The 26,883-nt window shown below is 37.2% G+C and overlaps 2 protein-coding genes across 14 annotated transcripts in view; both read right to left on the bottom strand.

Moving 5' to 3' along the window:
* Nucleotides 1-26,883, bottom strand: part of LOC108047614 (neurobeachin) — a 191,179-nt gene that overhangs the window by 130,056 nt on the left and 34,240 nt on the right. The window lies entirely within an intron of this gene.
* On the bottom strand, nt 8,816-10,493 carry LOC108047621 (proteasomal ubiquitin receptor ADRM1 homolog). The gene has a single exon (XM_017127884.2). The coding sequence runs from the start codon at nt 9,894-9,896 to the stop codon at nt 8,943-8,945; it is 954 nt and encodes a 317-aa protein (XP_016983373.1). The 5' UTR covers nt 9,897-10,493; the 3' UTR covers nt 8,816-8,942.

Here is a 26,883-nt window from a genome sequence, read left to right as displayed (position 1 = left end):
GTTATGCGTGATCAAAGTTTCTATCTCCATCTCCCTCGCACTCCCTTTACCTGAGTAACGGGTATCTGATAGTCGGGGCACCCGACTATAGCGTTCTCTCTTGTTTCCCCTATTTTTTTTCTTTTTCCTACGTTGCCTGAAACTATAGACAAGTATTTACCAAATACGCACACACACACACATACACAAACACACGTACACACTCACGTCCACTAATAAACCCACACATTCACGTATTTTGTGGGACGTGGTGAAAAGAAAAAATAAAAGTTAAGGAAACCCTCGAGGCAACCTGAAGTAAAGCTATTAAAAACAAAATATAACCAGGGATGTGTAATAGTAAATCTTTAAAAACAAAAATTGTATCAGGAAGTTTTAAAAGGAATTGTAACTAAATATGTTATTGAAAAAAATAATGAGCCAAGAACTCAGCTTTACATGCTGTGTTTCTAGGCAACTATATTTCCAAGTTATTGAAATTGAATATCATCATCATAGATGTATTCAATGTAGAGAAATATAGCTAAATAAAAATGCAAATAATCAATTTGTAGATTATAAGTGAAGGATACATTTTACAGATAACATGGTTGTAACATGCTTAAACGTTCACTTAGGCATAAAACAAATTTATATTTAAGAGTGTTTCCCTGACTGTTTCATAAGTCACACATCCTCCAGCCCGCGGGAATCCCCTTTCTCCCAAAAGCTCCCCCACCAACAGTTCCTTGAACGAACATCAAACATTTTTGGTTGCAACATTGCCAAGTTTGACAAGCCAGAAGATTGAGTACGTGCTGCACATTGACAAATGGAACGCGCCACGAATCTCTGGGATTATTCTGCGAATGGTATGGGAAAATTAGTAGCTAAGGGAATATAAGAAGGGATGGACAGGGCACCCAACCCTCATGATGGATCAGCCACTCGAACGGAGAATTTTCTTTGGAGACGTCTCTGTCTTACGTGCATATTACATATTTGTCTGGGGACCATAAAACTCACCTGGAAAGAAAGAAAAAATAAGAAGAGAAATTCAATTAGTTATCACGTCAAATTGCGATTTGATTTGTGTCGAGGTTGTTGAACTTGATAAATGAATATTAAATTATGTTGTACGTAAAAGGTGGCCAGTGGAATGCTAAAGTTACTAAGCTCTTCAAAAGTTTTCAGACTGCAGCAAAGGTTTCATCGGGTCAAAACTTTTTATCAAAGCCAAGTGCTTGAGTTGAAACTTTGTACAAAATTAATTACACAATAAAAAAAACACGACTAAAACGTTCACACCTGTCGGAGAGATTTTCAATTCTGTTGGTCGAGTTAATTAAATAAAACTAAAATAGGTATTTGCTTTATGAAACACTTTGAATATAGTCAACTTTAACCTAATCCTTATTAACTTAATAATTGAAATTAACAATTATCAATTAAGCAAAGTAGAAACTATTAGGTATAATTATCAAAACTCAACTAGGTTTAATTTAACGGTATTAGTTTCAATTTGAACACGGCTTCAGTCGAAATTAAAGTTTTCGCATTGCATTATCAACTAAAAATATTAAATTACTGCCGCCAGTTTCCCACTTCCTGCCAAGAATTTTCCCTTTAATTTCCGTCATTAAACTTTAATTTCTGCACCCAACCTTAGAGCGTTTTCTTTTTCAAGTTCCACACATGAATGGGTTTTTTTTTTCTTTTTCTTTTAGCCCAACTGCAAGCTGTGGAGGTCATTGCTTGGTCTTTTGCCCCAGCTCCCGTATGCACCGCCCCCCCAGGGGGCGTGGCAAGTGTTCCATAAGAAGTCATCCCCGTCCTCGTCATCGTCATCGTGGCATTGACAAAAGCCCCAAGTAACTTGGCTCTTGTCTCGGTCGTCGTCTCGCTCAACTTGGCCGGCTTATGCTTTCAGGCACACACGCATTCAATTTGCTAGCCCACACAAACACATGGTCTGCTCGGTCCCTGTTTGCACTGAGAAAAAATGCTTAAATATGTCTTAATTACTTGAAGAAGACACATCATAGCCCATTGGCTTGTAAAATGCACTCCAAAGGATCTCTTGTACTAAGCTTTTTATAATTTTGTTTTCTGAGCTTATAACTAAAATGTCAGTTTAACTCCAAGTTAAAAAGTTTTAAAAATCATCGCAGCTTTTAAATTTTTAGCTACATAAAAATGCAGCAAAGAAAGTTTAAACATTTCTAAAGAGAAAAATGAAGTTGTATTTTTATACATACACGATAAAGTTTTCGAAAGTTAAAAAATTCAAAATTTTACATTTCACATTTAGGCCAACCAGAAATTTTAATTTTATATTTGATAGGTATTTTTTTCGCCACTGTTTTTGTGCCATGAATTTTTAAAGCTAGCAACCAGAGAAGCGACGACGACGATGGCTGAAGTGGGAAATCAAATGTTTGTAATTAAAATTAAATATTCTATTAAAGGATCAAAACTGCAAGCCAAAAGGATGGATGCAGCCAGTAAACAGCAATCAAAAGAGGCGTATGCATATAAAGTAGACACCCGCACGGAGCTGAATGTGCGGATTAGTGTGTGAGGCAGCCGTGGAACTCTGTATATATTTCATAACACAAATGTTTAATCAACGCAGCAGGACGAAAAGGACGAAAGGACATGCGAGGGCCTAGACCGAAAATAAATAGCACATCATCAGTGTCAGCTGAGGCCAAAAAGGGGAAATGGTGGGAAAAGCACGGGCTGAAGTCGTGGAAAAACGGGTGCGAGTGGGTTGGTTGGAAAATTGGATAGATGGATGGGTGGATGAATGGATGGGTGGCTGGATGGATAGATGGAGGGATGGATGGTTGGTTGGCTGGTCCCAGGAACCAAATGCATTTGGGAATCCAGCAGCTCTTCGGCTGACGTTACGTTGCCTACCAAGTGCCATCTATGCAAGCGTGAAATGTCAAGTGCTCAAGTTTGAATTTGGCTTGGCAAACACTAACACACACACACACACACACAAGACACACACAAGACACACAGATACTACGAAAGGCAATTGGGAGCAAAAGGCAAATACGGCCAACTGCACAAGCCAAAGGCAAAATAGTAAAACAAACACACACAGGCGGATATCCATTTAGTTTTCTTCTTACAACATCAATTAATAATTGCAAAATATACATACGTATATATGTTTACCAACGAAATTGCGGAAATTGAGAAGAGTTTCATTGATTCAAGATGAAGGAATGGTAAACAGTATAATACTTTAATCAACAGAAGTTATTTCCCGACAAATATGGTTTATTTATATTTAAACTCAAGTCACTAAATGTCAAAGCCTATCAGTGGTTATTCACAAAAATGTAATATAGAAAATATTCTGTAACTATTCCGTTCGTTTTATTCGTTTTATAACTCAAATATTCTAAAATAAAATAGTCCTCAAAATATGCAACTCCCATTTATAAAACAAAAATTCTTTGCAGAAAATACGAAAACATACTTCTAAATGATTGTAGTTTATTCTCTAAAAATCTGTGTCTTAAAATAAAATTATAACTTCGTTGTTTCTTAATATACCATATACTCCGAAGTATAGTAATTTTCATTGTTTTCAAGCATCGAAATAGTTTTCTTCCTTTCTTGTTTATCTATATTAATCTAAATTGAGAGCTGATAAATTGCTAATGAATCATGATTGCAAATACCTAAGCATCACAGCAAATCAATAAAAAAAATCCCACCAAAACAAATACAGAAACATTATGGCATTTATTTTCATTAAGTATTTATAATTCTGTAGCGTGGATATTTTTATTTATTTTATTATGTTGCCTTTAATTCGTTTTGCAATAAGTAAACATTAAAACTGTGAAAATGTAATGCATGAATAAATGATTAAATAAATATTTATAGAGTTTCAGCCGGATTCAAAGCAGTTGTTAATAATTTCAAATTATGCAAATTACGGCACTTTAAAAAAAATGGAAAAGAGGACTTCACCACCTACAATTTATTGCCGCTTGTGTTGCGAAAAATATGATTGGAACACAAATGAAATAAATTGATTCGCAATTGATTATTAAAATGATTTGGTTTTGGTTTATGGTTTCTGGTTTTGTGTGTTTTGGTTGCAATTTTTATTGGCTGGAAAAAGTACCTCAAAATTATGTTTGATTTTAATCTTATGTTTATTTTTCCTGGGTAAATGTGTTTAATACATGAAATGGCTAGCAAGAGAATTCAAAACTTACATAGAGAAAAAATCACAAAACTGTTTAATTAAACCAGGATATAAAAATTACAACTTATGAAATTCTTGTATTTTTAATCATGTTATAAAGTATTTTCATTTGTTTTCCTAGGTTTTCAACCACCCAAATTAAACTTACCATAATGATTAATAAGAAAGATGTTATAAATTGTTTTCTATTTAATATCTTTGAAAATGTAATGAGCTAGCAAAATATGTAACGATTTTATTGGGCATTTTGCTCCATGCAGATTTCCACAAATTCGGTTTAATTTCGATTCGTTTTTATTGTCCCGTCGTGATTGTCAGATGTGCCCAAAAAGTACCCACTCTCCCCATTTCCAAATATTTGCATTCCGAACCGCACACACAGCAAACTCTGGTTGGCCGGCAATTTCACGTTTATATTTCGCCGGATATTTCCCGTAGCCCTCGTCGACTGCATTCTGTGTTCTACATAAATATGAAATTTATTAGTGAATGTTGCATATCCTTTTGTGCGTGTCAGTTCCGGCTCGGATTGCATTTTCGCAGTCGGCAAGTCGAGGAGGACGAAAGGACCAAAGGACCAGAGGACCAGAGGTCCCGGCAACAACATTATTATTGGACGTTGCCCAAAAAGCCATTTCTCCCTTTTTTGCGTGCAGCCAGTGCTTTATTGCCATTTCGTTTGGACGGTGGTTTCTGCGATTTTAATTTGTTAAATGCACTTTTGTCCTCTTCATCTGGCATATCGAGCGGTGCACTTAACCCGAGAATGACAGCACGAGTCATGGGGCGCCAGTCAAGTTATTCAAGGGATTCAATAATTGTTGGCTTAAATCGAAATAAATGTGAATTACAATATTGTGCGCATGTTTTTAAATTGTTTATATTTTTTGTGACTCATATAAAACTATCTTGTAATAAAAATTGTTTTATTTTCTGTTAATTAGAGAGCGCTGGTCGCAGTCAATAATGGCAAATGCATTGCAAACGTGTCATGAATTAAGATGGTTTGATCATTTTTATTTGTACGCCTCTTTTAAAGGTATCTTATTTTATTTATATTTCTGTTTTTGCTATTTAATTTTGCTTTTGGGTGCGTCAAGAAAGTTTTTCCAGCTTCAGCTGGACAATTTATTCATTGCTCCCTGCAACTGGGTTAACTTTCTGGTTTGGCGACGCGGACAAAGCTCGACGGCGACATTTTATTGTTGTCCCTTGGACAGGGTTTTTCCCCCAATGTCCCCCTTTCCCCGGAATCCTCCTCCTTACTCATATTCTGGTTATTTTTTTTTAAGGAGAGAGCTTTTACGCTATTATTTGATTTTTATTCGGGTTCCGCTTGGCCCCTCGCCGCACTTTACGAGTTATTGTCTCATGGACTGCGGCTTCAATGCGAACTAGGCCAGTGACTAAAAAGAGGGAGAAATTCAGGGGGTGGCGGGAAAAGCTGGGGAAAGAGGTTTTTCCAGCCAAACTGTCGCTGCCCATTTTGGCAACTTTTCTCCGGTCTGGCGTGATTTTTTCATTGCACACTTTTTCTGGAGAGATGGTAACTTTATCGATAGTATATATTACAATGTGTTGCACAAAGAATTCACCAATAAATCCAGACATAAATTAAATAATGTAATCCCAAAAAAATGTACTCTCCATTGATTGATCAAACCAAAATGTTAATATTTACGATAATAATAATAAATTTTAAACGCTTTCTTCAAAAAAAAAAAGTGTGCCAGTAATTTAAAAAAGTTGATCCCGAAAAAAATAATTATTCATACAAATGCTTGCATGAGCAAAATTGTTTTTAACAATCGTTCTAAACTATGTTTTTACCAAACTTTTCGTATATCAAACAAAATTGATTTTTTCGATGGTTTCTATCGATACTTTGACATCTCTATTTTGCGGCATTTCAAGGGCCATATTTTCAGGAAACTGAAAAGAGACCCATAAACTGAGAATCGGTGAGAGGAAATGTTTGACGACCTCTTTATGAGTGTCTTCTGGCAAGGATATGCTTGAGGCCAGTGCGTTTCCTTAATGCGACAATGTTTGGTCAATGTCAAATGCCTCTCCCATTTGTCTACCATTTTCAGCTTCTCTGTCTGCCTGGCTTCCGTTTGCCGCAGCATACTTCAGATATCCGATATATATATATACATTTATATATGTAATATGTGTGAGTCTTTCCCAGAGCGCTGTGGCATTCACAATTATGACACGTGCTTAAAGTTTTCGACTTTGACTCGAGGCGCTTCAAAGAAATCCTCATTAGAAGTCCCATTGAAGCAGCACACAAATTCCGAAAATTTCGCAATCAACTTAATCAAATGTTTTTGGCTTTTGCAATTGCCTGAACTCAAATTGGAATAAATGCCAATAAGGCCACAGGCCAAAAAGAAATCGTGTGTAAAGGTGTTTTGCTGTGTTTGCTTAGAGATGCTCACTACATATTTATTTTATTTTCAAAATAAATTAAACTATTTGATAAATTCCTGTAAACCAACAAACAAAGTTGCAGTTTAAATTAGTACCACTGCAGAAAAAAAAACCCATAAATTTGTAAAATAATTCCCATTTCTTTCACAAGTATTTTGTATAAAAACCATTTAGACTTTTTCTTAAAATAATATAAATAACTAGGAATACACAAGAACAGTATTAACAAAAATATGTAAGAAATGTTTCTTTTGTATTGGGATACGCATGTATAATTTAAATTAGTGAATTTAGCTAATTTTAAATTATTTTCCTGCACACTGAAGCACTAAAATCCAGCACATGGCATCAAAAATAATTGACCAATTGCCTGAAAGCTCCATGAGGTGGCAAATTCTTTCGGCATTTCCTCCTGGCGTCCCTGGCAAATAGTTAAAAAAAAAAAAAAAACCAAAACAAAGGAGCCAACTTTTATTTACATTTAGCCCGGAATGAAAATTCACTTTGAGCTAGAAATGTTGGTTGTTTGTGCGGAGTACATTGCATGTGTGGCTAAGATGCTTAAGCTTCACCTTTGACTACAGCAGAAATTCCGGCAATTTCGTGTGTGAATTACCCCATGATTCCCTTGCTCCTCTAGCCAGTTTCAGTTTTAGTTTCAGTTTCAGTTCCAGCTTCAGCTTCAGCTTCAGTTGTGTGCTTGATTATCCAGCACCAAAAACAGAAAAACACACACACACACACTCTGTGTGTGTTTGCGTAATTCAAGATGGCAGCAAACCGACAAACTGAAGGGCAGGAAAATGGGTGGCAAATAGGTGGATGGAGTTGTGGCAGTGCCATGGAGCAGTGCGAAGTACAAATGTAATGGCAAATTTTTGAAATTAGTATGCAACACGCATAGCAGCAGCAGGGGCAGGAGAGATGGAAAAGTGGAAAAGGACATGAACATGGACATGGAAATGGGAATGAAGTTGGGGAGCTGAGAGCTGGCAAAGCGGCTAAAGAGCTAGTTCCCCATGTTGCATTCCCCCTGTGCCCCCGCCACTCTTTTTTGCCCCTTTTTCTCTTAACTATTATTGCATTTGCTTCGTTGTGGAGAACATCAATAAGCGGCATATTTAAGCTGCTTGTTGGTTGGGTTTTAAGTAATTTTTATGGCAATTCTCTGCAATGCCATTTACCATTAAGTTTAATGTGGGTCCCTGGGGGACCAGAGGCGGGGAAGCATTATTTGTTTTAGTTGGTTAAATGCGGGGAATTCATGGAAAATATAATAGAATTAAAGTGAATTGCACGAATGGCATGCTTAGATGAACGCCAAACTAAATATGTTTTATTTAAATAACTGGATTCGAGGAACATTTAAAATGTTGTAGAATCTTTAAAGAATCTTTAGGACAACCTATAAAGAAGTAAAAATTGGAGCCACATCAGAGACAAAGTACAGCCACACTAATGGAAAATCATACATAACTGGTCACACTTTACTGCTTTAGATCAGTATTTTTCTTTCCTTATTTTTTCCACCGTCACCACGGCTTTGTCCAAACTCTGACACAATGCAACAACTTTTTGAACATTTTGCGTTTCTTAAGTATTCTTTTCGTGCCAAAAACGAAAAATGTTTCGGTCCAGAATTTTTGAATGCTTTATCTGCCCAATGGCAGAGCTCATCTCTTAACACTGCCCCCGCTGTCCACCATTTTGCCGCTCACTTAGTTTCATTAAAACAACGTGGAAAAAGTTTTGGTAAAATAGGGGTGGAAGGAGGGATAAGAGTACAGGGCGCCATACAAATGAGGCAAAGGAAAACTGGAAAAGAACTGAACGTTGCATCCCCACAGCCCCACTAACCCGATCCTAAGTACTCCCCAATGTGCCCGGCCCACAACTTGGAAGTAAAAACTATTTTTTATTTGAGAAATTTCCCTCTTTTGTTTTCATCGTTTCTTTTTGCGTTACTTTTTTTTTTTGGATTTTGTGTATTTTATATCAATTTTTAGTGCGCTTTTCTTTTTTTTTTTTTGCTGAGCACAAGCACACTTTTATCCGCTTGGTCTTTGTCTGGAGTTGTGCAAGTTGTCGTCTAACTTATGGCAACTCATTTATCTTCGTAACTCGAGACGAGGAAGAGGCGACGGCCAAGGAGTCAAGCAGTTATTGCATTTTGTACGCTTTTCTCTTTATTTTATTCTTTTATTTCGTCTGTATGATATGTACTATATACTTGTATATTTCTGCGTTTTTTTTTTTTTGTTATTTTGACTTATTTATGAGACACTTTGGTTCAATCGGTTGGCCCACTGTAATCTCGTGGGTTCCGATGCAGGACACGTAGAAAACGCTCAATATCTCCAGCTCGGGCAGCATTCAAGGCCTTCTTGTCTTTAAGTAGTGGCTTCAGGACCGATCTGGGGACCCCCGACTGCAGGCCTTGGGAAAACACGGACAATGCTTCGTTGAATTCTGGGGAATGCAGGTGGTCGAGTATTTTCTTGGTCTCCCCCTCCTCCCCCTTCCTTCCCTCATCTTCGGGATCCTTGGGTAATTGAGCTAGCAATCGTTGGCGCCGCTTTGGGGACACTAGAAGATTGTTTACGGCTTCGATGGCATGAGGACGAAAAATAGCTTCCATGTTTGGTGTCCACATATCGGGATTTTGAAAGGCCAGTACTTCTCCACTGCCCGTCTGTGAATTTGCCAAACTTTGGTTAGTTTGAGAGCAAGTTTCTTGCTTTTCAGGCAAATTGGCAGCTAGAAATTGACGCATTTGCTCAAGGACTCGCAACTCCTCGATTTCACCACCGCCGCCGCGACGAGAATTTCGATGTTCCATATCCGTATCCACGTCTCCCTCGACCGCTGCAATCTCATCCCATTTCCGTTCACCGGTGGCAATTAGTTCATTGACCCGCTGACAAAAGTCTGCATCCCTGTCCGCCTGCGGTTCCTGCATCCAGAAGAAATAACGCTGCGCCGAACGGGTGTATTTGAGGACATAAACCCGACCCGTTACGCACTGCTCGATGCGGCGAAACTCGAGGGCACCCGGCGTGGCCACGATGTCCAGCTCAACGGCCCCGGATCGCCGGTCCATCCAGTGGATGTGCACCTGGTTATCGCCGGCGGTTCGGCGCATATAGAATAGCCCCTTGCGCCCATCGGGCTCGATCATCTTGCCCAGCATGATCATGCGACCGGCCTTATATTCGATCAAATTGAGGGACTGCGATTCAGCCATTTTCTACAGGAAATTTTCAAGCTATTACGACTGCTTTGAGTGATTTGATTTCTAGATTTCACAATTACATTGTCAACAACTGCATACGGTTGCTTGGATTGTGTCTTAAAACAAATAAAATATATTTAATTTTTATTTTTAAGTTTATGCGTTTACGGCCGTATCGAGTGTTAAGCATAAGCCTAAATATTTATTCTTCTGTCAATAAATAAAAAAACATTTTTTAGGTTAGCGCTATCAAAGAGAAATTATATAAAAAACCACTCTTCGACAAAGGAAAATTTTAAAGAGAATTACTCATACGCACAGTCACATACATTTTTAGCTATTATCACTCATCCGCACTGTTACCAATGCTTGGATATTATTTTTGGATCAAAAAACTATAATTTATATGGTGTATCATTTATAGACACCATTTTATTCTTCGTGTTTATTTAGCAAATTAAACGCACATTGAAAGCAATAAAGTTTTTGTTTAAAAAATAAGTAACATATAGCTAGATGTGGTGGGTCACCCTCACATCGCCTCATTTATGGGCTACTTCAGCGTGAGCCGTTTGGCTGTCCAGCCTGGCCGGCAATTGACCTTTAATTGCGCACTTAAAAGCACATAAAAACGTGGCCAGGATGCACGAGGAAAGTTCAAGGAGCAGACAGGAAAATCGCCGGTGGCCGGAGGTCCTGGGTCAACAGAGGCGTAAGCGTAAGCTTAGTCGGGCCAATTAAAATTAAAGCGATGACTTATATGGCTTAACGGCCAGCGAATAAGGTAGTCACTCACTAGAGCTTCTGGCTTTCCACTTACATCACTTTTTGATGGCAATTCTAGATAAACTTAGTGGTACATTATCGCAAAATTGCATTTTTAAAGCACATATTTGGTTCTATAAAACTAAGTTTTCTCTGGTTTTAAGTATATATAACTAACATTAGTTGTTCTAATTTTTAAGTTTTTCATAAGTTATATAATTTTACCAATTTTTAAACAAACTGTTACCATTAGGTAACAATATTAATATAATATATAATGAATCTAATTTAGACAGTTTTTTCTTAAGTTTGAACAATGGAAGGACATCTGAATACTATTTTATGTATTTTTTTGTCTTGATTTTAAGGTATACCATTGTATGTGTTTTTTAATACATAAAACATAAAACTTCGATTTTATTAAAATTCATAACTTAAGCTATCATAATGGTTAAGTCTAAAGGGCTTGAAAGGTTACTAGTGTTCGAACTCGTTTTCATTCCCCCAAAATGTATGTAATTCTATTTGGCTTTGTCACTTTTAAATCGATACAAACCATCTTAGATATGTTTGAAATATTTTTGTTTAATTTAATTGGGGAAGAGTCAATATGATTGGCATGATTTGTTTTCATTCAATTAAAGTTGATTCGATTGGATGTCTGTCTGTGTGATGCGATGTCAAGTCCTCCTGATGAATTATTCAAGCAGATTGAATTGAAAATGAAAGCATGATGTGGACACATCTTTTAGTCACCTTACACTTTACACATTTTCCCAGAAAGCAGCTGCAAAAGCAACACACCTTGATTTCTTTTCAATGGACTACTACTGATATATATATGTGTACTATATATATACGAGTTTATATATACTCGTTTTAATGACAGGACTCCCGAAGCGTTCGTCGCTTTCTGTTCGAAAGCAATTACAATTTAAGTATTTAATTAGGGAATTACGTGAGCAAACACCCAACCGCCCAGCCACCCACACACATGGCGAGGTCAAATAAATGGGAGGCGGACTGTATAAAAAAAGAAAAGGAAACCGTGTATGAAATAAAATAAAAATAAAAAGAGCGTAACGAAGTTGCCCCAATTGTGGGTGGGTCTTTCCCACCTGCCACGCCCCCCCATAAATGCCAATAAAAATGAAGCCAATTGCTGTTGCCGCAACAAGAAAAAAAAAAGAAAAAGAACAAGAACAAGAAGCATTTGAGGCAACTACAAAACAATTTGTAGTTTACGCTTTACGCGTTCTCCACAGTTCGTCCGTAACGAGAGCACAAGATGAGACCCCGAGAAAAAATGGATAAGGAAAATGCGGGACGAGCTAGGAAAAACCTGAAGAAAACTGGGGAAAAACTGAAGACTACGGCGTGGTGGCAAAGGATAAGCGTGTCCTGATGTCCTGGCATCCTACTGACTTAACTTACGTCGCCACTCGTCGACACCCGCAGCCAAGCAAATAGTAAATAAAACCAAGAACTATAAAAACGCAAAAGGACACGGAGATAAGACAAATATTATGAAGGAATATGCCAACAGGGAGTTACCGTAGTAATATTATTTTTATTATTTTACATGATTATTCCAAAGTATCGTTTAAAACAATTTTTTTTCAATAGATTGAACTACAATTGGTTTTTAACAATAATAACACAATACGACAAAAATGTGGACCAAAAATTCAAATCAGATAAGAGAAACATGATGAACGTTTTAAATGAAGTATATATACAAATATTTGTATTTGATTTATTATTCAGCTGTGACCCTCAAAATTAAAATGCATGTGACTTTTTATTTGCGAAAAGTATACTAAATTTGGATGACCACTCTTAAAGATATAACCAAACAAGCGAATACCAAAGTAAAAAAATGATTTAGTGTTCACCTTAAATTGAACCAACCAACATCAAAGAAAATTTACAAAGTGCCCCGTGGCGTATACGTCATGCCCTTTGCTAGCCGCCAAAAAAGAAATAAAACAAGTCAAAAAAACACAACAAAAAAACACAAAAATTACAAGCGTTGTGTTGACAAATGCCTTAACTTCAGTCACCAGCCCAACCATACCACCATCCCGATTTTTCCCATCACTTCTTGGCAATTTTCCTTCATTTTCAGTTTCATTTTTATGGCTCCGGTTCGCTTTTCCTTTGCTTCCAATTCTGTTTTATTTTTTTTTCCTTTTTTTTTGGCGAGTATCAATAAATTGACGTCAACCAATGCTAACAAAAAAAAAAGGGGTGGACAGTGGGCGTGTTTCATATACCGTATATGGATGTGTGGGCGACAGTTGTAAATGAAATTATCGCCTTTTTGACTTTCAACCATCAACGTGGGGAATATTTTTCGCTTTACGCCTTAATTTATGCTCCGCAAATATGTGCGAGCTTGTGTTTTTCGCCAGTATTTGCGGAGCATTAATAAAGTGTTGTCCGTAAATATTATATGGCATGCAATAATCATTTCGCAGCATCTCAAAAGGCCGTACTTTAAGATTTATAATTTAAAAATCCTGATAACAAAACGTGAAAATTACGATGCACATACTCGTACATGTGCATTTAAATTGGTTAATAAACGAAAGCCTACTAAAAGAGATAATAAATCTGCACATTTCCTTGGAATTAATCAAGTGACTGACGCAAAGCAAAATTTCCCACAAACTTATCATTTAATTAACATTTACTATTGTCCTTGTTCTTAGGCTTTAAGTATTTACATAAACATTTTAAACAAAAATGTATATGTAGATTATTAGAGACTTAAGCTTCAAGCTTTTGAAAATGGTTAAATTAACAAGAAATCATTTATTGCAGATTATAAGAGAATTCAACCACAAACATTAGTGGCATACCTTTGTAAGTACAACAAGTTATGGGCTCTTATAACCAAGTTGGAAATAGCTAACATAAAAATGATTTATACTATATAATTCAAGTGTAAGGTGGAGGACGAAATATTCACCACTAACAAAAGGACATTCTTGCAATTAAATAAACATTTACAATATACTTGGTTACTAAGTTTGAATTTTAGTTAACAAAATATATTTGCCATCATTCAACTGCTTCAAATGCAGTATAACAAATACTTATTTGGCCAGAATTTTCGATGGCTACTTAAGGAAGGAGTCCTTCTAGAACCATGAATTATTGACTTGGCTTAATTGAACTGTTTCATTGCATTTGGGCTAATGAAGATGAATACGAAATGAGTTAATTAATTGAAATTTGTCAAGCCCATGGATTGAGGTTCAATGAACCTAAGCCCAATTCTCCTCCAAGGTCTGCCATTTGGGTTTACCTTCATTTTTCTTTCTCGTTCTCCAGTTGCGTCATTAATTCATAAGCATGAACTTCATTTGTTAATTTTCTTCTTTTTTTTTCGTTATTTTCCATGTTTAGTTTGTGTAAGGATGTGTGTTTTGTGAGTGTGTTTAGTGTCAGTCGGGCCAATTAAACGAGTGAAACGAGGAGTCAACTTGAAATTAACACACACTCGCACACACAACGACACGCACGCAAGTTTATGAATCTCAAAAATGCGCCTCGTTGCCCTAAACTAATTTCACTCACCCTCACGCACACGCACACCCACACCCACACGCACACACGCACACACTCACATTCACAATCACGCACACAGTCACGCCACAGGAGTTAGTACCTCCTGTTGTTCCTGTTGCTTGTTTTCTGACAAAAGGGGCGAAAAGCACACAACATGGGAGAAATCGTTTAAAACAAGTCGAATTTTTAAAATACCCTTTAAAATTAAAAAAAATTAAAAACTTCAAGTTTAGACAAGCCTAAGCTTTTGTTTTCTGATTATCTTTAAAATGTTTGCAAGGTTTCATCCAATCATTAGTTTTTTTTTATCCCATCGGAGATTGAAAGTGTATCCCGATGCTTTTCAGTTTACAAAAAAGCCCTTTGCTAAAATGAAAAAACTCTCCCATCAGGGTTTCATTTACCTACAAACAAACACACACACTCATGATTGGCGGCAGGTTTTGTTAATTTACGTATTTTTTGGTCTCGTTTCTCTTGTTCTTTTATTTTTGCCGTTTTCCCTGGCACTTTACCGCCTCCGTCCCAATATCCTTCCGTTTCTCTTTAGCCTGGAGTGCGTGTTAGATAAACTGACAGGTGGGGAAACTCGGGAAAATGCGGAGGGAAACATAGGTAAAAGGGCTGGGAAATTCAGCTACAGGATATGCCGCAAGGGTAAGCGGATGTGTTGCCGCTTTTCCACTAAACCAACCCATCTGCCACCTCCAAAATCCGACCTCTGCCTTAGCCTTAACCCCTTAACCCCTTTCGCCCTAACCCTTTGATGGGCGTCACAGCCGCCCCAGAATTCCAACAACAACGAAAATATCAGCATCCAGAGAAGGTGGCATTTTTGTGGTTTTTGTGTGTTTCCTTTGCTTTGCAAAAAGTATATACTCCCAGCCTTATATACATTTTATACATGTTCTCTTATATAATTTACTTCGTATATAAGTCTTGTTTGTCTTACCATCATTTAAACTTTCAAGTACTTGCTGGCAAATGCAAAAAGCGCAACAGGAGCCACAAAACAACTCGTGCTGCTTGGAAATGTTTATGGATTAAAAGGATGATGGATTGTTTTGATACCCATTTCATTTCGTAGTGCGAAACTCAATTTACATTTTTTTATTTCTCTAAATTTTTTAATCATAACAAGTTGACCCCTATTTACCTAATGTTTTATATTTTTTTAAAACAATACTAATGATAATTTGTAAGTTAAAAAAATTATTATTAGTTTTAAATAGTTTGCGTATTTCAATAACGGAATCTTACGATTAAATCAAATATTAATTCAATTCCCATAAAATAATCCTCTTTGATATGCAATAATTCTGCAGAAATTTTGAAGACAATCAAACCACATTAAATTTAACCAAATTACTAAAGTACCGATCTTCTGCAAATTAAAAACCAAATACATTCCAACCACACACCCTGTTATTTTCGCTCGAGGCATAAACAATGGAGAGCGTTTAATAAACATCATTTAATTACAGTCAAAGCGAGCTGAAAAGGGAGCTCTGTGGGGATAACCGAAGGATCCTTGGTAATTTGTATAACTTTTTTGTAATTATTTTGTTTTGTTGGATTTTTTCTCAACGCGCTTTTCCTTGCATTTTCCACGTTTTTCCTGCTATTTTGTTATTTTTCTTGTTTTGTTTTGCTGGTGATTTAGTTACACAGCGAGAAATCGCCGCGGGTGAAGCTTAGCAGATGTTATGATGGGAAAGGGGGTGCAGGGGGTGGTTTTGTCCCCAACAGTCGTGCCACAGATTAAAGTTGTGATAAATTGTGGAAGCGTCTAAGAACTAAAAGGATGAAGGGGTTAAAAAGCGAGTGTTCACCTGGCGATAGGAAAAAACGGTTGAGGAGAATAAAAAAACAACCGGGGTCAACAGGGGGTTAACAAGAAAGCTGGTTAAACATTAAAAAAAATTATTAATTTGGAGCAAGGGTTACATTTTCAACTAAACTGTGGCCTTAAATGTGTGCTTATAACCTTATATACCGGTATAAAAAATGTTATAACTAGATTCTTATTTCCGTAAATGCCATTAAGCCAAATAAAATCTTAATTAACGATGACATCGTAAGTATATTTCAGCACGGAAAATCCCCGAAAATCCTACATCCAATTAATTGATACAGCAAAAGACAAATAAATAGCTCGAGTTTTTCGCATATACCCTATATCTTAACCTTGAATCGCTCAAACGTTGAGTAAATGGCCAATAAAATCGAGAGCTCGTCGCCGAGCCAACATCTTTTTCTCCTTTTTTGTTCTTGGCCATAAATTGCGCACAAAGAGCCAATATAAATCAAGAGTAAACCGCCTCGACTTGGCTCACCTTCTTCTACATAGAATCAAATGAAGGGAAAATAATAATAATGAATTTATGGTGGGGATTCCAGGGTGCAGCTACCAAGTTCCGGGGACCATTAAATAACATTTAAAATGTCAAACCAAGGATGCACACAGAATGGAGAATCTCGAGCAGTCCTACTAATGTGGAAAAGAAATTGAATGGAAGACTGCTGAAAGACGACTGGGAGGGGGTGGGGAGGTGTGGCCCACAGAGATGAATCGAAATAGAAACAGAACGGAACGAACAAAGCTGTAAATCTCAAAGCCAAAGCAGATGCGACTCTGCCCGCAAAACAACAAACAAACAGAACTCGAAAGCAATTTAGATGCATTGCATATGCAGGCAAGGATAAGGATATGGTTTACAAAATGGGTGGAACCGCGGGGGTATTCCGGGCTGGAACGGAATCCTCAGTGCCTTGGCATGCAGCACACAATGCATAACCGATGGCGAAAAACAAGGCTGACAAGGCGCACTCGCTCTAGTTGCAATTACAAGGACGCGAAAACGTCGAATCAGGTTGCCTATCCACCGAAAAATAGATGGTGAGAAAGGGCGCGGAAAGGTCTGAATAAAAGGAAGTGACAGCTTATACTACACACAAAAAATATATCTACAACTGGAAAATGGGTTATTCAAAAGTGATATTTTAGCTATTAATACTTATTTCGTGGTGCCAGAAACATTACGAAACAATTTTAACAAGCTGTGACAGTTAGTAAAATTTTATTAGGTGTCTCAACACAGCAATGAAATTTAACCCATAATGTGAAAACTTTTGACGAAAAATTAAAATCATTATGTTATACCATAGAGAATATTAGCTAAAGTTAAATGTGCAAAAACAGGGGAAAAACATTTTTATACATAAAACGCTTTATACAAATTTATATTTACTTATTATTTTTATAATCATTTGATTTAATTGTTAAATTGTTTTTACGATGTAGTTGCACCTAACCCGTCGAATTTCAGAGCTTACCTTTTCTGTGTACATATTTTAAAATCAAGGTGCCCTTTACAGAGATATTTTTAGAAAATTACAACAGTTTTTTTCGCTGTGCACTAAAGCTCCTTCTGCAGCCATGATAAATATTCAATTAAAGAATGCGTAACGAAGTCGTGCACTTTTTGCCCTACCAAGATGAATCGAATCGCGGAACGAACGACGAATTGCTCGAGAAGATTGCAACAGATTGCAGCAGGCACCCTCGGATTTTCTAACCCCTGAAGAAGGCTGCTATCACCACCCACTTGCCTTTCATTTTCCACCTACCCGTGTCAGTCGTGGTATTTATGTTCACTGCATTTCCCTTGGCCTCTCTCTGCACGAGGGCATCACAAAAGAACAAAATGGTTGACATTGTTAAAGTCAAAGTACAGCATTGCTGTATATAATAAAAATAAAAAAGGGAGTGAAAAAGCGTAAAATCCGTAGCAGAAAATATAATAATAATAAAAAGAAAAGGAAAACATGTTTATAACCGGAGCCAGGACAAAGCGACAGTCGTTCATCTGAAGTAGTAAAACTTCACGGTGGGTTAAAGTCCATGAAAAAAATGATCTATAATTTATAAAGCTAAGATTGATCAATGAAAAGAGAAATATTGCTATTTACTAATCAATTGTTTCAAAAATAGGTAATATAACAAAAATATATATTAAAAAACTATATATTATATTTTAACTATATTTGTTTCCAAAGACCCTGCAAGTGCGATTTAAAATTGTCAATCTTCTAAATTTTGTTGCAAGGCAGCTTATTTTGCAAACAATTTTGGAACCATATTTGGCCAATTGTTCCACTGTGCCGCTGTATGTCGTCGCATTCCTCAAGAGTGTGACAAAGGAGATGCAAGCGAAATAGGAATCGCGAGGTGAAATGAAAATAAGTCGGCAAGGAAGTGGGAGCTTGAATTCAGGACGAAGAAATATGCATTCCAGCTGCCGCGTGGGGTCCTTTGGTAGGTCGGTCCCTTCAAGGATCCAGCAGTCAGTCAGTCATCCAGTCAGTCATCCAGTCAGTCGCGCATTCCGTCATTCATTCGGACTCGCATTCACTCGCTCAGTCAGCCGCTCATTCACTCATTCAGTCATTCAGTCATTGCAACGAGAGCCTTTTTGCTTGACTGCGCCACTTTTGGTCGCTCATTTTGGGTTGACTTGACTAATGTTCGTAGCTAAACCTTGAGCACCCACACAGAGACAGAAGAAAAGCGGACAAACGCAAACACAAACGCTAAAGGAAATACACACATACACATACACACACACACACATTCTTAGGAACCGTCATCGACTTGTCAACATTCTGACTGACGCGCACACACACACTCGCAAAGAGAAAAGGACTTGAGGAAAGGAAAGAGGGGCATTGAAAACTAAGTAGATGAAAACTCGTCTAATGCCTGCGCCCAAAATGAAAAGCGCGTTGCAGTCGAAAAACGATTTGGTAATACTCTATCTTGGAAATGATTTGATATCTTCGATGGTATAGCAATAATAATAATCTTAAAATAGCAATGAGAAAAATTATGAAAATAATAAGTAAATCTACAAAATGTAATAACTATTATTCCCTCTCAATTTAATGCACACGAATATTTTTTTATTGCCAGAAATAAACAGCTTTCTGATAATAATGAGTTAAGATATGAAAATGATTAATTAAACCATTTTCTAAGACTGTCACGTATACGCAACGTTGGCAAAGTTAAAAATTGTTGAAAATGTAATCTGTCCTACGTGTCGTATGCGCAATTTACGTGGGCACTTCAAATGCGCTTCAGATGATTTACAATTTTGAAATTGTTTTGCTTAACAGAATTTAATAAAAGTTATTATTAGTTTAATTTCTCAATTTGTCCAAGCCAACTTGATAAAAAATGTTAGAGAATACAATTAGTCTTCATTTGTTTTTTTGTTTAATTAAATCTCTTGAAACTGTTGAAATCTGTACATCTCATCATTTGCCTTGGGGGATATGAATGAAAAAACCCATTTTGCACCTGGAAAATTGGTCACCTCAAGGAAAGAGTATTTAAAGGACCCACTTCACGACGACGATGCGAGCGGCAGAAGATGGCGGATGGATGCAATTCCAAAGCGTGTATATGTCAAGTGCTTAATGCGCCTCACACAGACACACCTCCGATTTGTGTGTGTGTGTGTGTGTGTGAGAGTGTGTTTTTTAGTGCGCCTTTTTGTTATATAATATAAAATCCTTAATAACATTTTCTTTACAATTGTGCGAGAGAGCGAGCGAAAGCAAGGAAAATTCAAAGGGGGGGTGGTGTAGAACGAGATTTGCACTAGGCAACACACACAAATCTCTTTACGAGACTCCTTTCCCCTGTCTCCTGTTTTTACCCCTCCAATCCTCCAGCACTTGAGTCGCCATCGTCACTCGCTCGTAAACATTTCACGCTTTGCCGAGCAATAAGTTCCTTCTCTTTTCAATTTTTCCTTCCGCTTTTCCTCCAAAATGTTCTTCTCTTTTTTTTCGTTTTTTTTTTCTTTTGGTAAATTTCAGTTTTTTTTTCTTTTGTTTATTTTTCTGTTTGTTCAGTCAGTTTGCTGTATTTGTTTTTGGCAGCTCGGAACTCCCGGATCCTGAAACCTGGATTCTATATATCCTGCTGGCCCTCTGTGACTTCATCACCCAACATCGTCAGGTGGCTCTACGACGAAAAGGGGTGGCACACACAAAATCATGGGGCTGAAAAGCCAAATTCCTTTGGCCAAAATGGAAGATGAAGATGGGAGCTGAATGCCTAACCGCATTTCTATAACTGGAACCAGGATGCTGCTAAGTTGGTTATGGTTACGCATGTTTGGGCTTTCCGTTTCAATTGCCTTCCTGAGTGCATTGGTATTGATCCCCATGACTATAAATGAACGCTTCAAAAGGATAGTTAAACATGCATTTTCTGAGTTATTGTTAGTGTTCATTGGGTCAAGTGGCTGCACCTAATCAGATTATTTAGGCCTCTGTGTTTGTTAGGTAAAATTTGAAATTCCACTTAAGAATTATTCTTGTTTGCTTTATTGGGCTTTCAAATTAAAACATTTTACCCTATTTCACTGTAAATAAAATGTATTTTTTCATGGTACCTTGATTTTGCGATTCTTTAAATGCATTATTCAAATGATTGCATTTTTCAACAGATAAATGAGTTAAATTTGCATAAATTAATATTTATGCCTTTAGATAGAAATACTCAGTCAAATTTATCGATGGTCTGGCCCTAATGTTCGCTTTTCCAACCAGATAAATCAAACTAAATGTTCGCTACGTTTCCACAGTTTCTAGAATCTGGAATCCCTTGTCATTGTTCAACGTCATTAGGCGATAAATTGACCTTCACGCATGGCTGATGGGTTTTGGAATTGGGATCGGGTTTTTGGTGATGTGGTGGTTGAGTGGTTGGGTGGTGCAAGGCAAGTCGTGTAGGCGTTGATTGCTAACCACATGAGCCGGGGCCACTTGCCCAACTGCCAAGGAAAGGAAATGTGGGCGATGGTAAGTGGAGGAGGTGCCAGAAAGGGGCGGGGGGGGCGAAGGGGTGGGTGGTGTTGAATAAGGTGAAACAAGAGATGAGCGAACGAAGCCAACTTATAAAGTCTTGAGCGTGAGCCACAAGCTGTGGAAGGATGTGTGGCACGAAGGCAATATGTTTTCAACAACATCTACACAGTGCGGATAAATGGGATTGAGAACTAACATATTCTAAAATCTAAACGTCTTATGCACAAAATAAAGAGTGGGGATATTTATTTTTTTTATTATAAATTCAAGTAAAAAAGTATCTTGACTTTTATAACACATTACATAGAAAAAATTATAAAAAAAAAGTTAATTGATATTTTTTAAATTACATTTCATATAAGGTTTTTAATAAACTTAAAAATTTGCTTTAAATAATGATACGTATATAACGTTCATCTCGGAATTCCTAAAGATAAATGTCGAAAGACAACGTGAGTAAAATTTAGAGGTTTTTTTTTTTGCAACAACATATTTGAAACAAATTTTAAACTGTGTATTGTGTTACCGAAGATTAGTTTTCTAACATCAAAATTGACTTTTGAGAAAATCTACAATATGTTTTTCTCAATGCCCAACCACATCCACATCCTGAACGTTATTGGTGTCGCCTTCGTCTTCGTCGGCTTCATGTCTCGTACAACACGCAATGTGTAATAGTTATTTGATAATCTACCTGTTATTGACCTCATTTTTATGCGAGTGTGAGTGTGTGTGAGTGGCTGGAGTGTTCGTTTGAGTGTCTGATGTCTGTGTGCCTGTGTGTGTAGGCGAGCTAGATTGCAAACACATACGCGCATAGAGACACGAGTGTGAAACGACATGATATTGGCGTGTAAATTATGTTTTGCTTGTATGTTATCCTCTCCTATTTCCCCGTTTTCCACAATTTTCCACCAATCCCCGGCCTCTATTTTCACACTCAAGTTGCAGTTGAATGTAAAAATCTAGAGAAACATTTTCTCGAGGAAATTGACATTTTTCTTGTTCGCACAAGGTTGAGACACTCGAAAGAAATGGAACACAGGGGGCGGCTCAAGCGATGGTGAATGCCGAAATATGCATAATAGAAATAAAACGTTTAAACAATTATCTTTGAATCGATTTGTTGACTACATTTCATAGGACTTCTTTCAATAACTTGTTAAAAATCCTTTTTTAACTGCTATTCTCTGTTAATTTTATTAAATTAAATATTAATATGGGAATCGTTCTAACAATACCTTCTCCTAAACCAAAAATTTTTAATTAAAAAAATTCTGGGATTTGCATTCATTAAATACCGTTCTTAAACTTGAATAACAAGCTACTTTGCAACACTTGTTACTACTGACTAAAGTGTTGGGAAGTAGCTTGGTTTTGCAATTTAAATGTTGAATTTGCGAATTATATCGAATAATCTAAGCCGTTCCTAAAATATATTGCAAGTTTCTTAAGATATGCATGTACAATTTGTTACCCTGATTTCTACTCGTTAATTACCATTTGCCAACTTGAATGACAACCTATTTTCCAACACTTCTGGATAACAATACCTTAATTTATAAGGCACACACATACCAACACATTTAAATAACCTGAATTTGCTAGGCAGAATTTTAACAAAAAAAAAAAAAAATAATAACATTAGTGAAGGTTTGCGTGGCACATTGTAAGCTCTATATATACATATATATAAACTTATATGACTGCATGTGCGAGCTGAAGAATTTTACTAGTGTGGGTGGTGGCTTTTGTTCCGAACTACGCTCAATTGCAACAATTACAGCAACAATGCTGCCCGTGAGCCCATTTACAGAATTTCGAGGTGTTTGTGTGTGGGAGAGTGTCTGTGAACAATGGCTTCGAGCACGCACACACACAGATGTAGCCACCCATACACTCAGAGGGGCATTCAATGTGTGCGTGTTCAATGGCAAACACAATGCTCGAAAGGAGGGCAAAGTTCCAGCGCAAATTGCATGCTATATGAATGTGCAACAGCCGTGCCAGTCCACGCCCCCCACCTCAACATTTTGTTGCACCTTACCACCCACTGCCCTCCTGTTTCCTTAAAAACTGCTCGCTACAAATGACTAATTTCACTTTTTCCTGTCGTCCCTTCACTGTGTGAGTGTGTGTGTGTTCAACCTTTTTCTTTTTTTGTTTTTTGCTCTTGTTGCGAATTTCATTTCGTTACACTTTCTCCACCTCTTGAAACCTGCCTGTATTGTTTAACACGTTGCCACTCGAAATTCTTTCTCACTGATTGCTCGAGCTGTGGCCGTTAAAAAGAATATAAGATATAAGCAAAAATGTATAAAGAAATGAAAGAAACTGAAAACATGAACACTAGCTACTTACAATATAAACTTAAAATTTATATAATTAAGTTTTTTCAAAAGTGATGTTAAAGTCTGTTTTAGAAAAATAAAACAAAACTAAATGTGAACAATATTACAAATTCAATCAGTTTTTTTTACCAAATAAAACACCACTCTTTTCTCAGCATATTTTTTGGGGCACCTTGAGTGCAGAGTGTATTTTTTCCATTTTGATTTCCATTTTATTTCACCTTCTGCACACTTAGTTATCGTCTGTGTCCTGTTCAATCATTTGTCAGCTGATAAAATTGCCCCCAAAAAATAAAAATTCCACCCCAATAAAGGCATGTCAAGGTCTCAAACCAAATTAGAGCTGCAAGTGTTGGTAAATGCAGTTGGCATCGTACTTCATTCCAAAGGACTTACCTGAAAGGAAAAGAGAATGGCAAACATTAATTTTGTGCACTTTTTATACGAGCAGGTTTTTGTAGACTTAAAGTATTTACTTTACGAATATAAGTAGATTAAAAGAGAAATGTTTGCAGGTAATTATAACTTAAATTTTAATGTATTTCATGAGCTTAAAACGTGTTTATTAAAAAATGAAAGAACTTTCTGTATGAGCAAGAACACTTACATTTAACCGAATATAATTATTAAGAATTACATTTACATTGAAAGTTAAAAACCGTTACCAGCTTTATGCAATTTTACAACTTTCATGCAAAACGCAGGCAATCTGATAAGTCACAGTCTTCGATTAAGGCTCAGCTTCCGCTCAGAACTACTTTTTTCGAAAATCCACTCATCTATCTTGTTCACTAATCTTCTTAACTGGCCCCAAGGCAGCCAAATTTTAAATATTTTACCATCGAATTTCCGTTCCAGATTTTTCTATCTCTATCTCTCTCGCTCTCTCCCTCAATCGAGCACATAATGCAGTTAAAGAAAAACGAGATGAAAAAAAAATATAGATAAAATTGGAAACTTTGGCCAACACTTAATCCAGAACGAAATCCCTACAAATTGTTGGTTTGAAACTGCAACAGCTGAAAAAAAAATCGCTCTCTCTCTCCCTCTGGTGATAAAAAAAAATGTGAAAAATTTAACGAGAAAATTTTTCGCCCGGTTTTCCCCGCCTTGCATCGTGTCCCTGTCTTCGCTTCCTGCATTGCTTTAGATTTTTCATAAAGTTTGTGCATTTTGTATGTATGCAAGCGAGGGAGCAGGCGATCCAAATGGGACTACCCACCATTTCAAACCCCTTCCGCAACCCCTTTCGCACCCCCTCTCAAACCCCTTCCGCACTTCCTTCCGCAACAAGGTTTGGGAGGCACTGTACGCATAGCTAACTAACCACAAAGGGCAAATAGAACTTCCTCTCGGGCCCACAAACAGTGAAGGGTATCCAGAAACGGGAGGGGAGAGTGTTTCGACTTTTCCACAATTGAGGGGATACGGGGTGGGATCACATCTGAGTGCAAATCAAAGTTTTGTTTTTGACCAAGCTCAGGAGCCGATGCCTCTTCAAGTCCTTTCGGCCAAGCTGCATGCCATAACTTTTGTCATATGCATGGTTGAATGCAAAGGGGAGGGAACACTCGGAATTTTTACAAAACATATAGGTTGTCTAAATAACAACTTGGGAATTATAAACTCACATTTACGGAAAAATTTTGAAAGATTTGTACCTACAATATATTATAACTTTGTTCATTTGTACCTTTCAAAGTTTTGCCGTAAATGTGAGTTTATAATTCCCAAGTTGTTATTTAGAAAACCTATATGTTTTGTTCGTTATGACAGTTTACTCATCAGACATGGGCATCTTAGTGTTGCATTGTATTTTTGTCGAGTGCATAAAACGATCTGCAGTAGTTTACTACATCAGTTTCTAGCATTTCTGCTTCTGTTATTGCCCCAGCGCCTCTGGCAATTCCATCATCGCCACCCAACGCCCATGAACCACCACTTTCCTAACCCCCCTTAAATTTCGGAATGTTCAATATAACCACGCTGTGCAAGCAATTGCCATGCTGCAGGGCTTCAAATGAGTTGGCAAGATGGTGGAAAGTTGGGAATGGAAATGGGCGTGGGTTTTGGTTCGGTTGGGATGTTGAAGTTGGGTTTGGGTTGGGGTTGGGGTTTGGGCACCAGCATGGATTGCTCGCTGAATGAATTGAGTCGCCTCTATGCAAACATATTTTCAATTACAGAGCTACAACTTTTTTGGTTCACTTCTCCTTGCATAACAATAAACACACACATACACGCACAGAAAAGTTGGGCAACCAAAGTTAGCCTCTGAGCTTTATGTAGAGTCACTCAATTAGCCAAACGTACACGTAAATGTGGATCCCTAAAAGGGATTATACATATATTGGTTGGCTGGTGGGGAATGTGTGCTTTGTGGTTTGTTTCCAGTGCAAAGTTATCGATGCTTATTTTAAAACATTATGTAATGTTTACGTGACCAGTGTCTTAGCTTGTGGGTGTTGGGAAGTGAAATTTATAAATTTGATGTGGTAAAATAGGCGTTTCTTAAAGCTTCCGTAGTGCAACATTTATTACAAACATTGCAATATTAATAAAAATATGAACAATTTGTTTTTCTGATGAAATACCTAGTAAATTAAATATTTCATACGTGTTCAGAACCACATTCAGTGATGCACAGCCATCAACTTTCCATACATTTAATGGTATCATTCCAAACAAACTTTTAAGATCACCCCAAAGCACAGAAATCCGAGCCAACTACTCGTAAATGAAAGGATGCGAAAGGCTTCAATAAACCCAAATCCGACCAAAATAAAATTCTGGTCAAAACAACAATCTTTACACTATCACCTGAGCGATGAAGCGAGATGTGCAAAGGCCAGAGGTCAAACTTGATTTAAATTCTTAATGAAATTTTATGGCCTGCAGAAGAAGGGTTGGCTGGTTGGATGACATGGGAAGAAACACAGCCAGGAACAAGCTTCAGAAAGCAATTTATTATTTAAAAACTAGACCGGACAAGGACATCAAAGTCCTTGTGCAACACAAAACAGAAAACAACAAGGCAAAAACAAGATGAAGTTCTGGTAAATATACACTAAGGAGTTGCTGCCTAATGACTTCTGGTCCTCATCCCCCAGTTACTCATAAATATAAAAACCATGGCAAGTGCCATGGAATATTTAAAGACTTTGTCACAACACACATATATAGATATACGTACTATATGCAAGGGATTCCACCTTTATGCGACATTTTAAATATTTTAGCAACAGGTTATGTAACTCTCCACAGCTGGAAGCACTTCTTTTTTGTCGTTCATCCCCTCAAACTTTTCGGCAAACTTTAAGCGAATCTGAGACCTTTTTTCGTTCGTGGATTGAAGGCATTTTAAATAATTTATGAATGAATAAATAATCCATAATCCAGCAAGCCTCAAATCAAGCTAAACTTTT

The sequence above is a fragment of the Drosophila rhopaloa genome, unplaced genomic scaffold (genome assembly GCF_018152115.1).
Source record: "Drosophila rhopaloa isolate 14029-0021.01 unplaced genomic scaffold, ASM1815211v1 contig_3, whole genome shotgun sequence".
Taxonomy (NCBI): domain Eukaryota; kingdom Metazoa; phylum Arthropoda; class Insecta; order Diptera; family Drosophilidae; genus Drosophila; species Drosophila rhopaloa.
This window is presented reverse-complemented; position numbering and strand designations above follow the sequence as displayed.

Excerpts from the sequence above, each read along its gene's own strand:
- LOC108047621 (XM_017127884.2), bottom strand. The coding sequence starts at position 9,896 with ATGGCTGAATCGCAGTCCCTCAATTTGATCGAATATAAGGCCGGTCGC.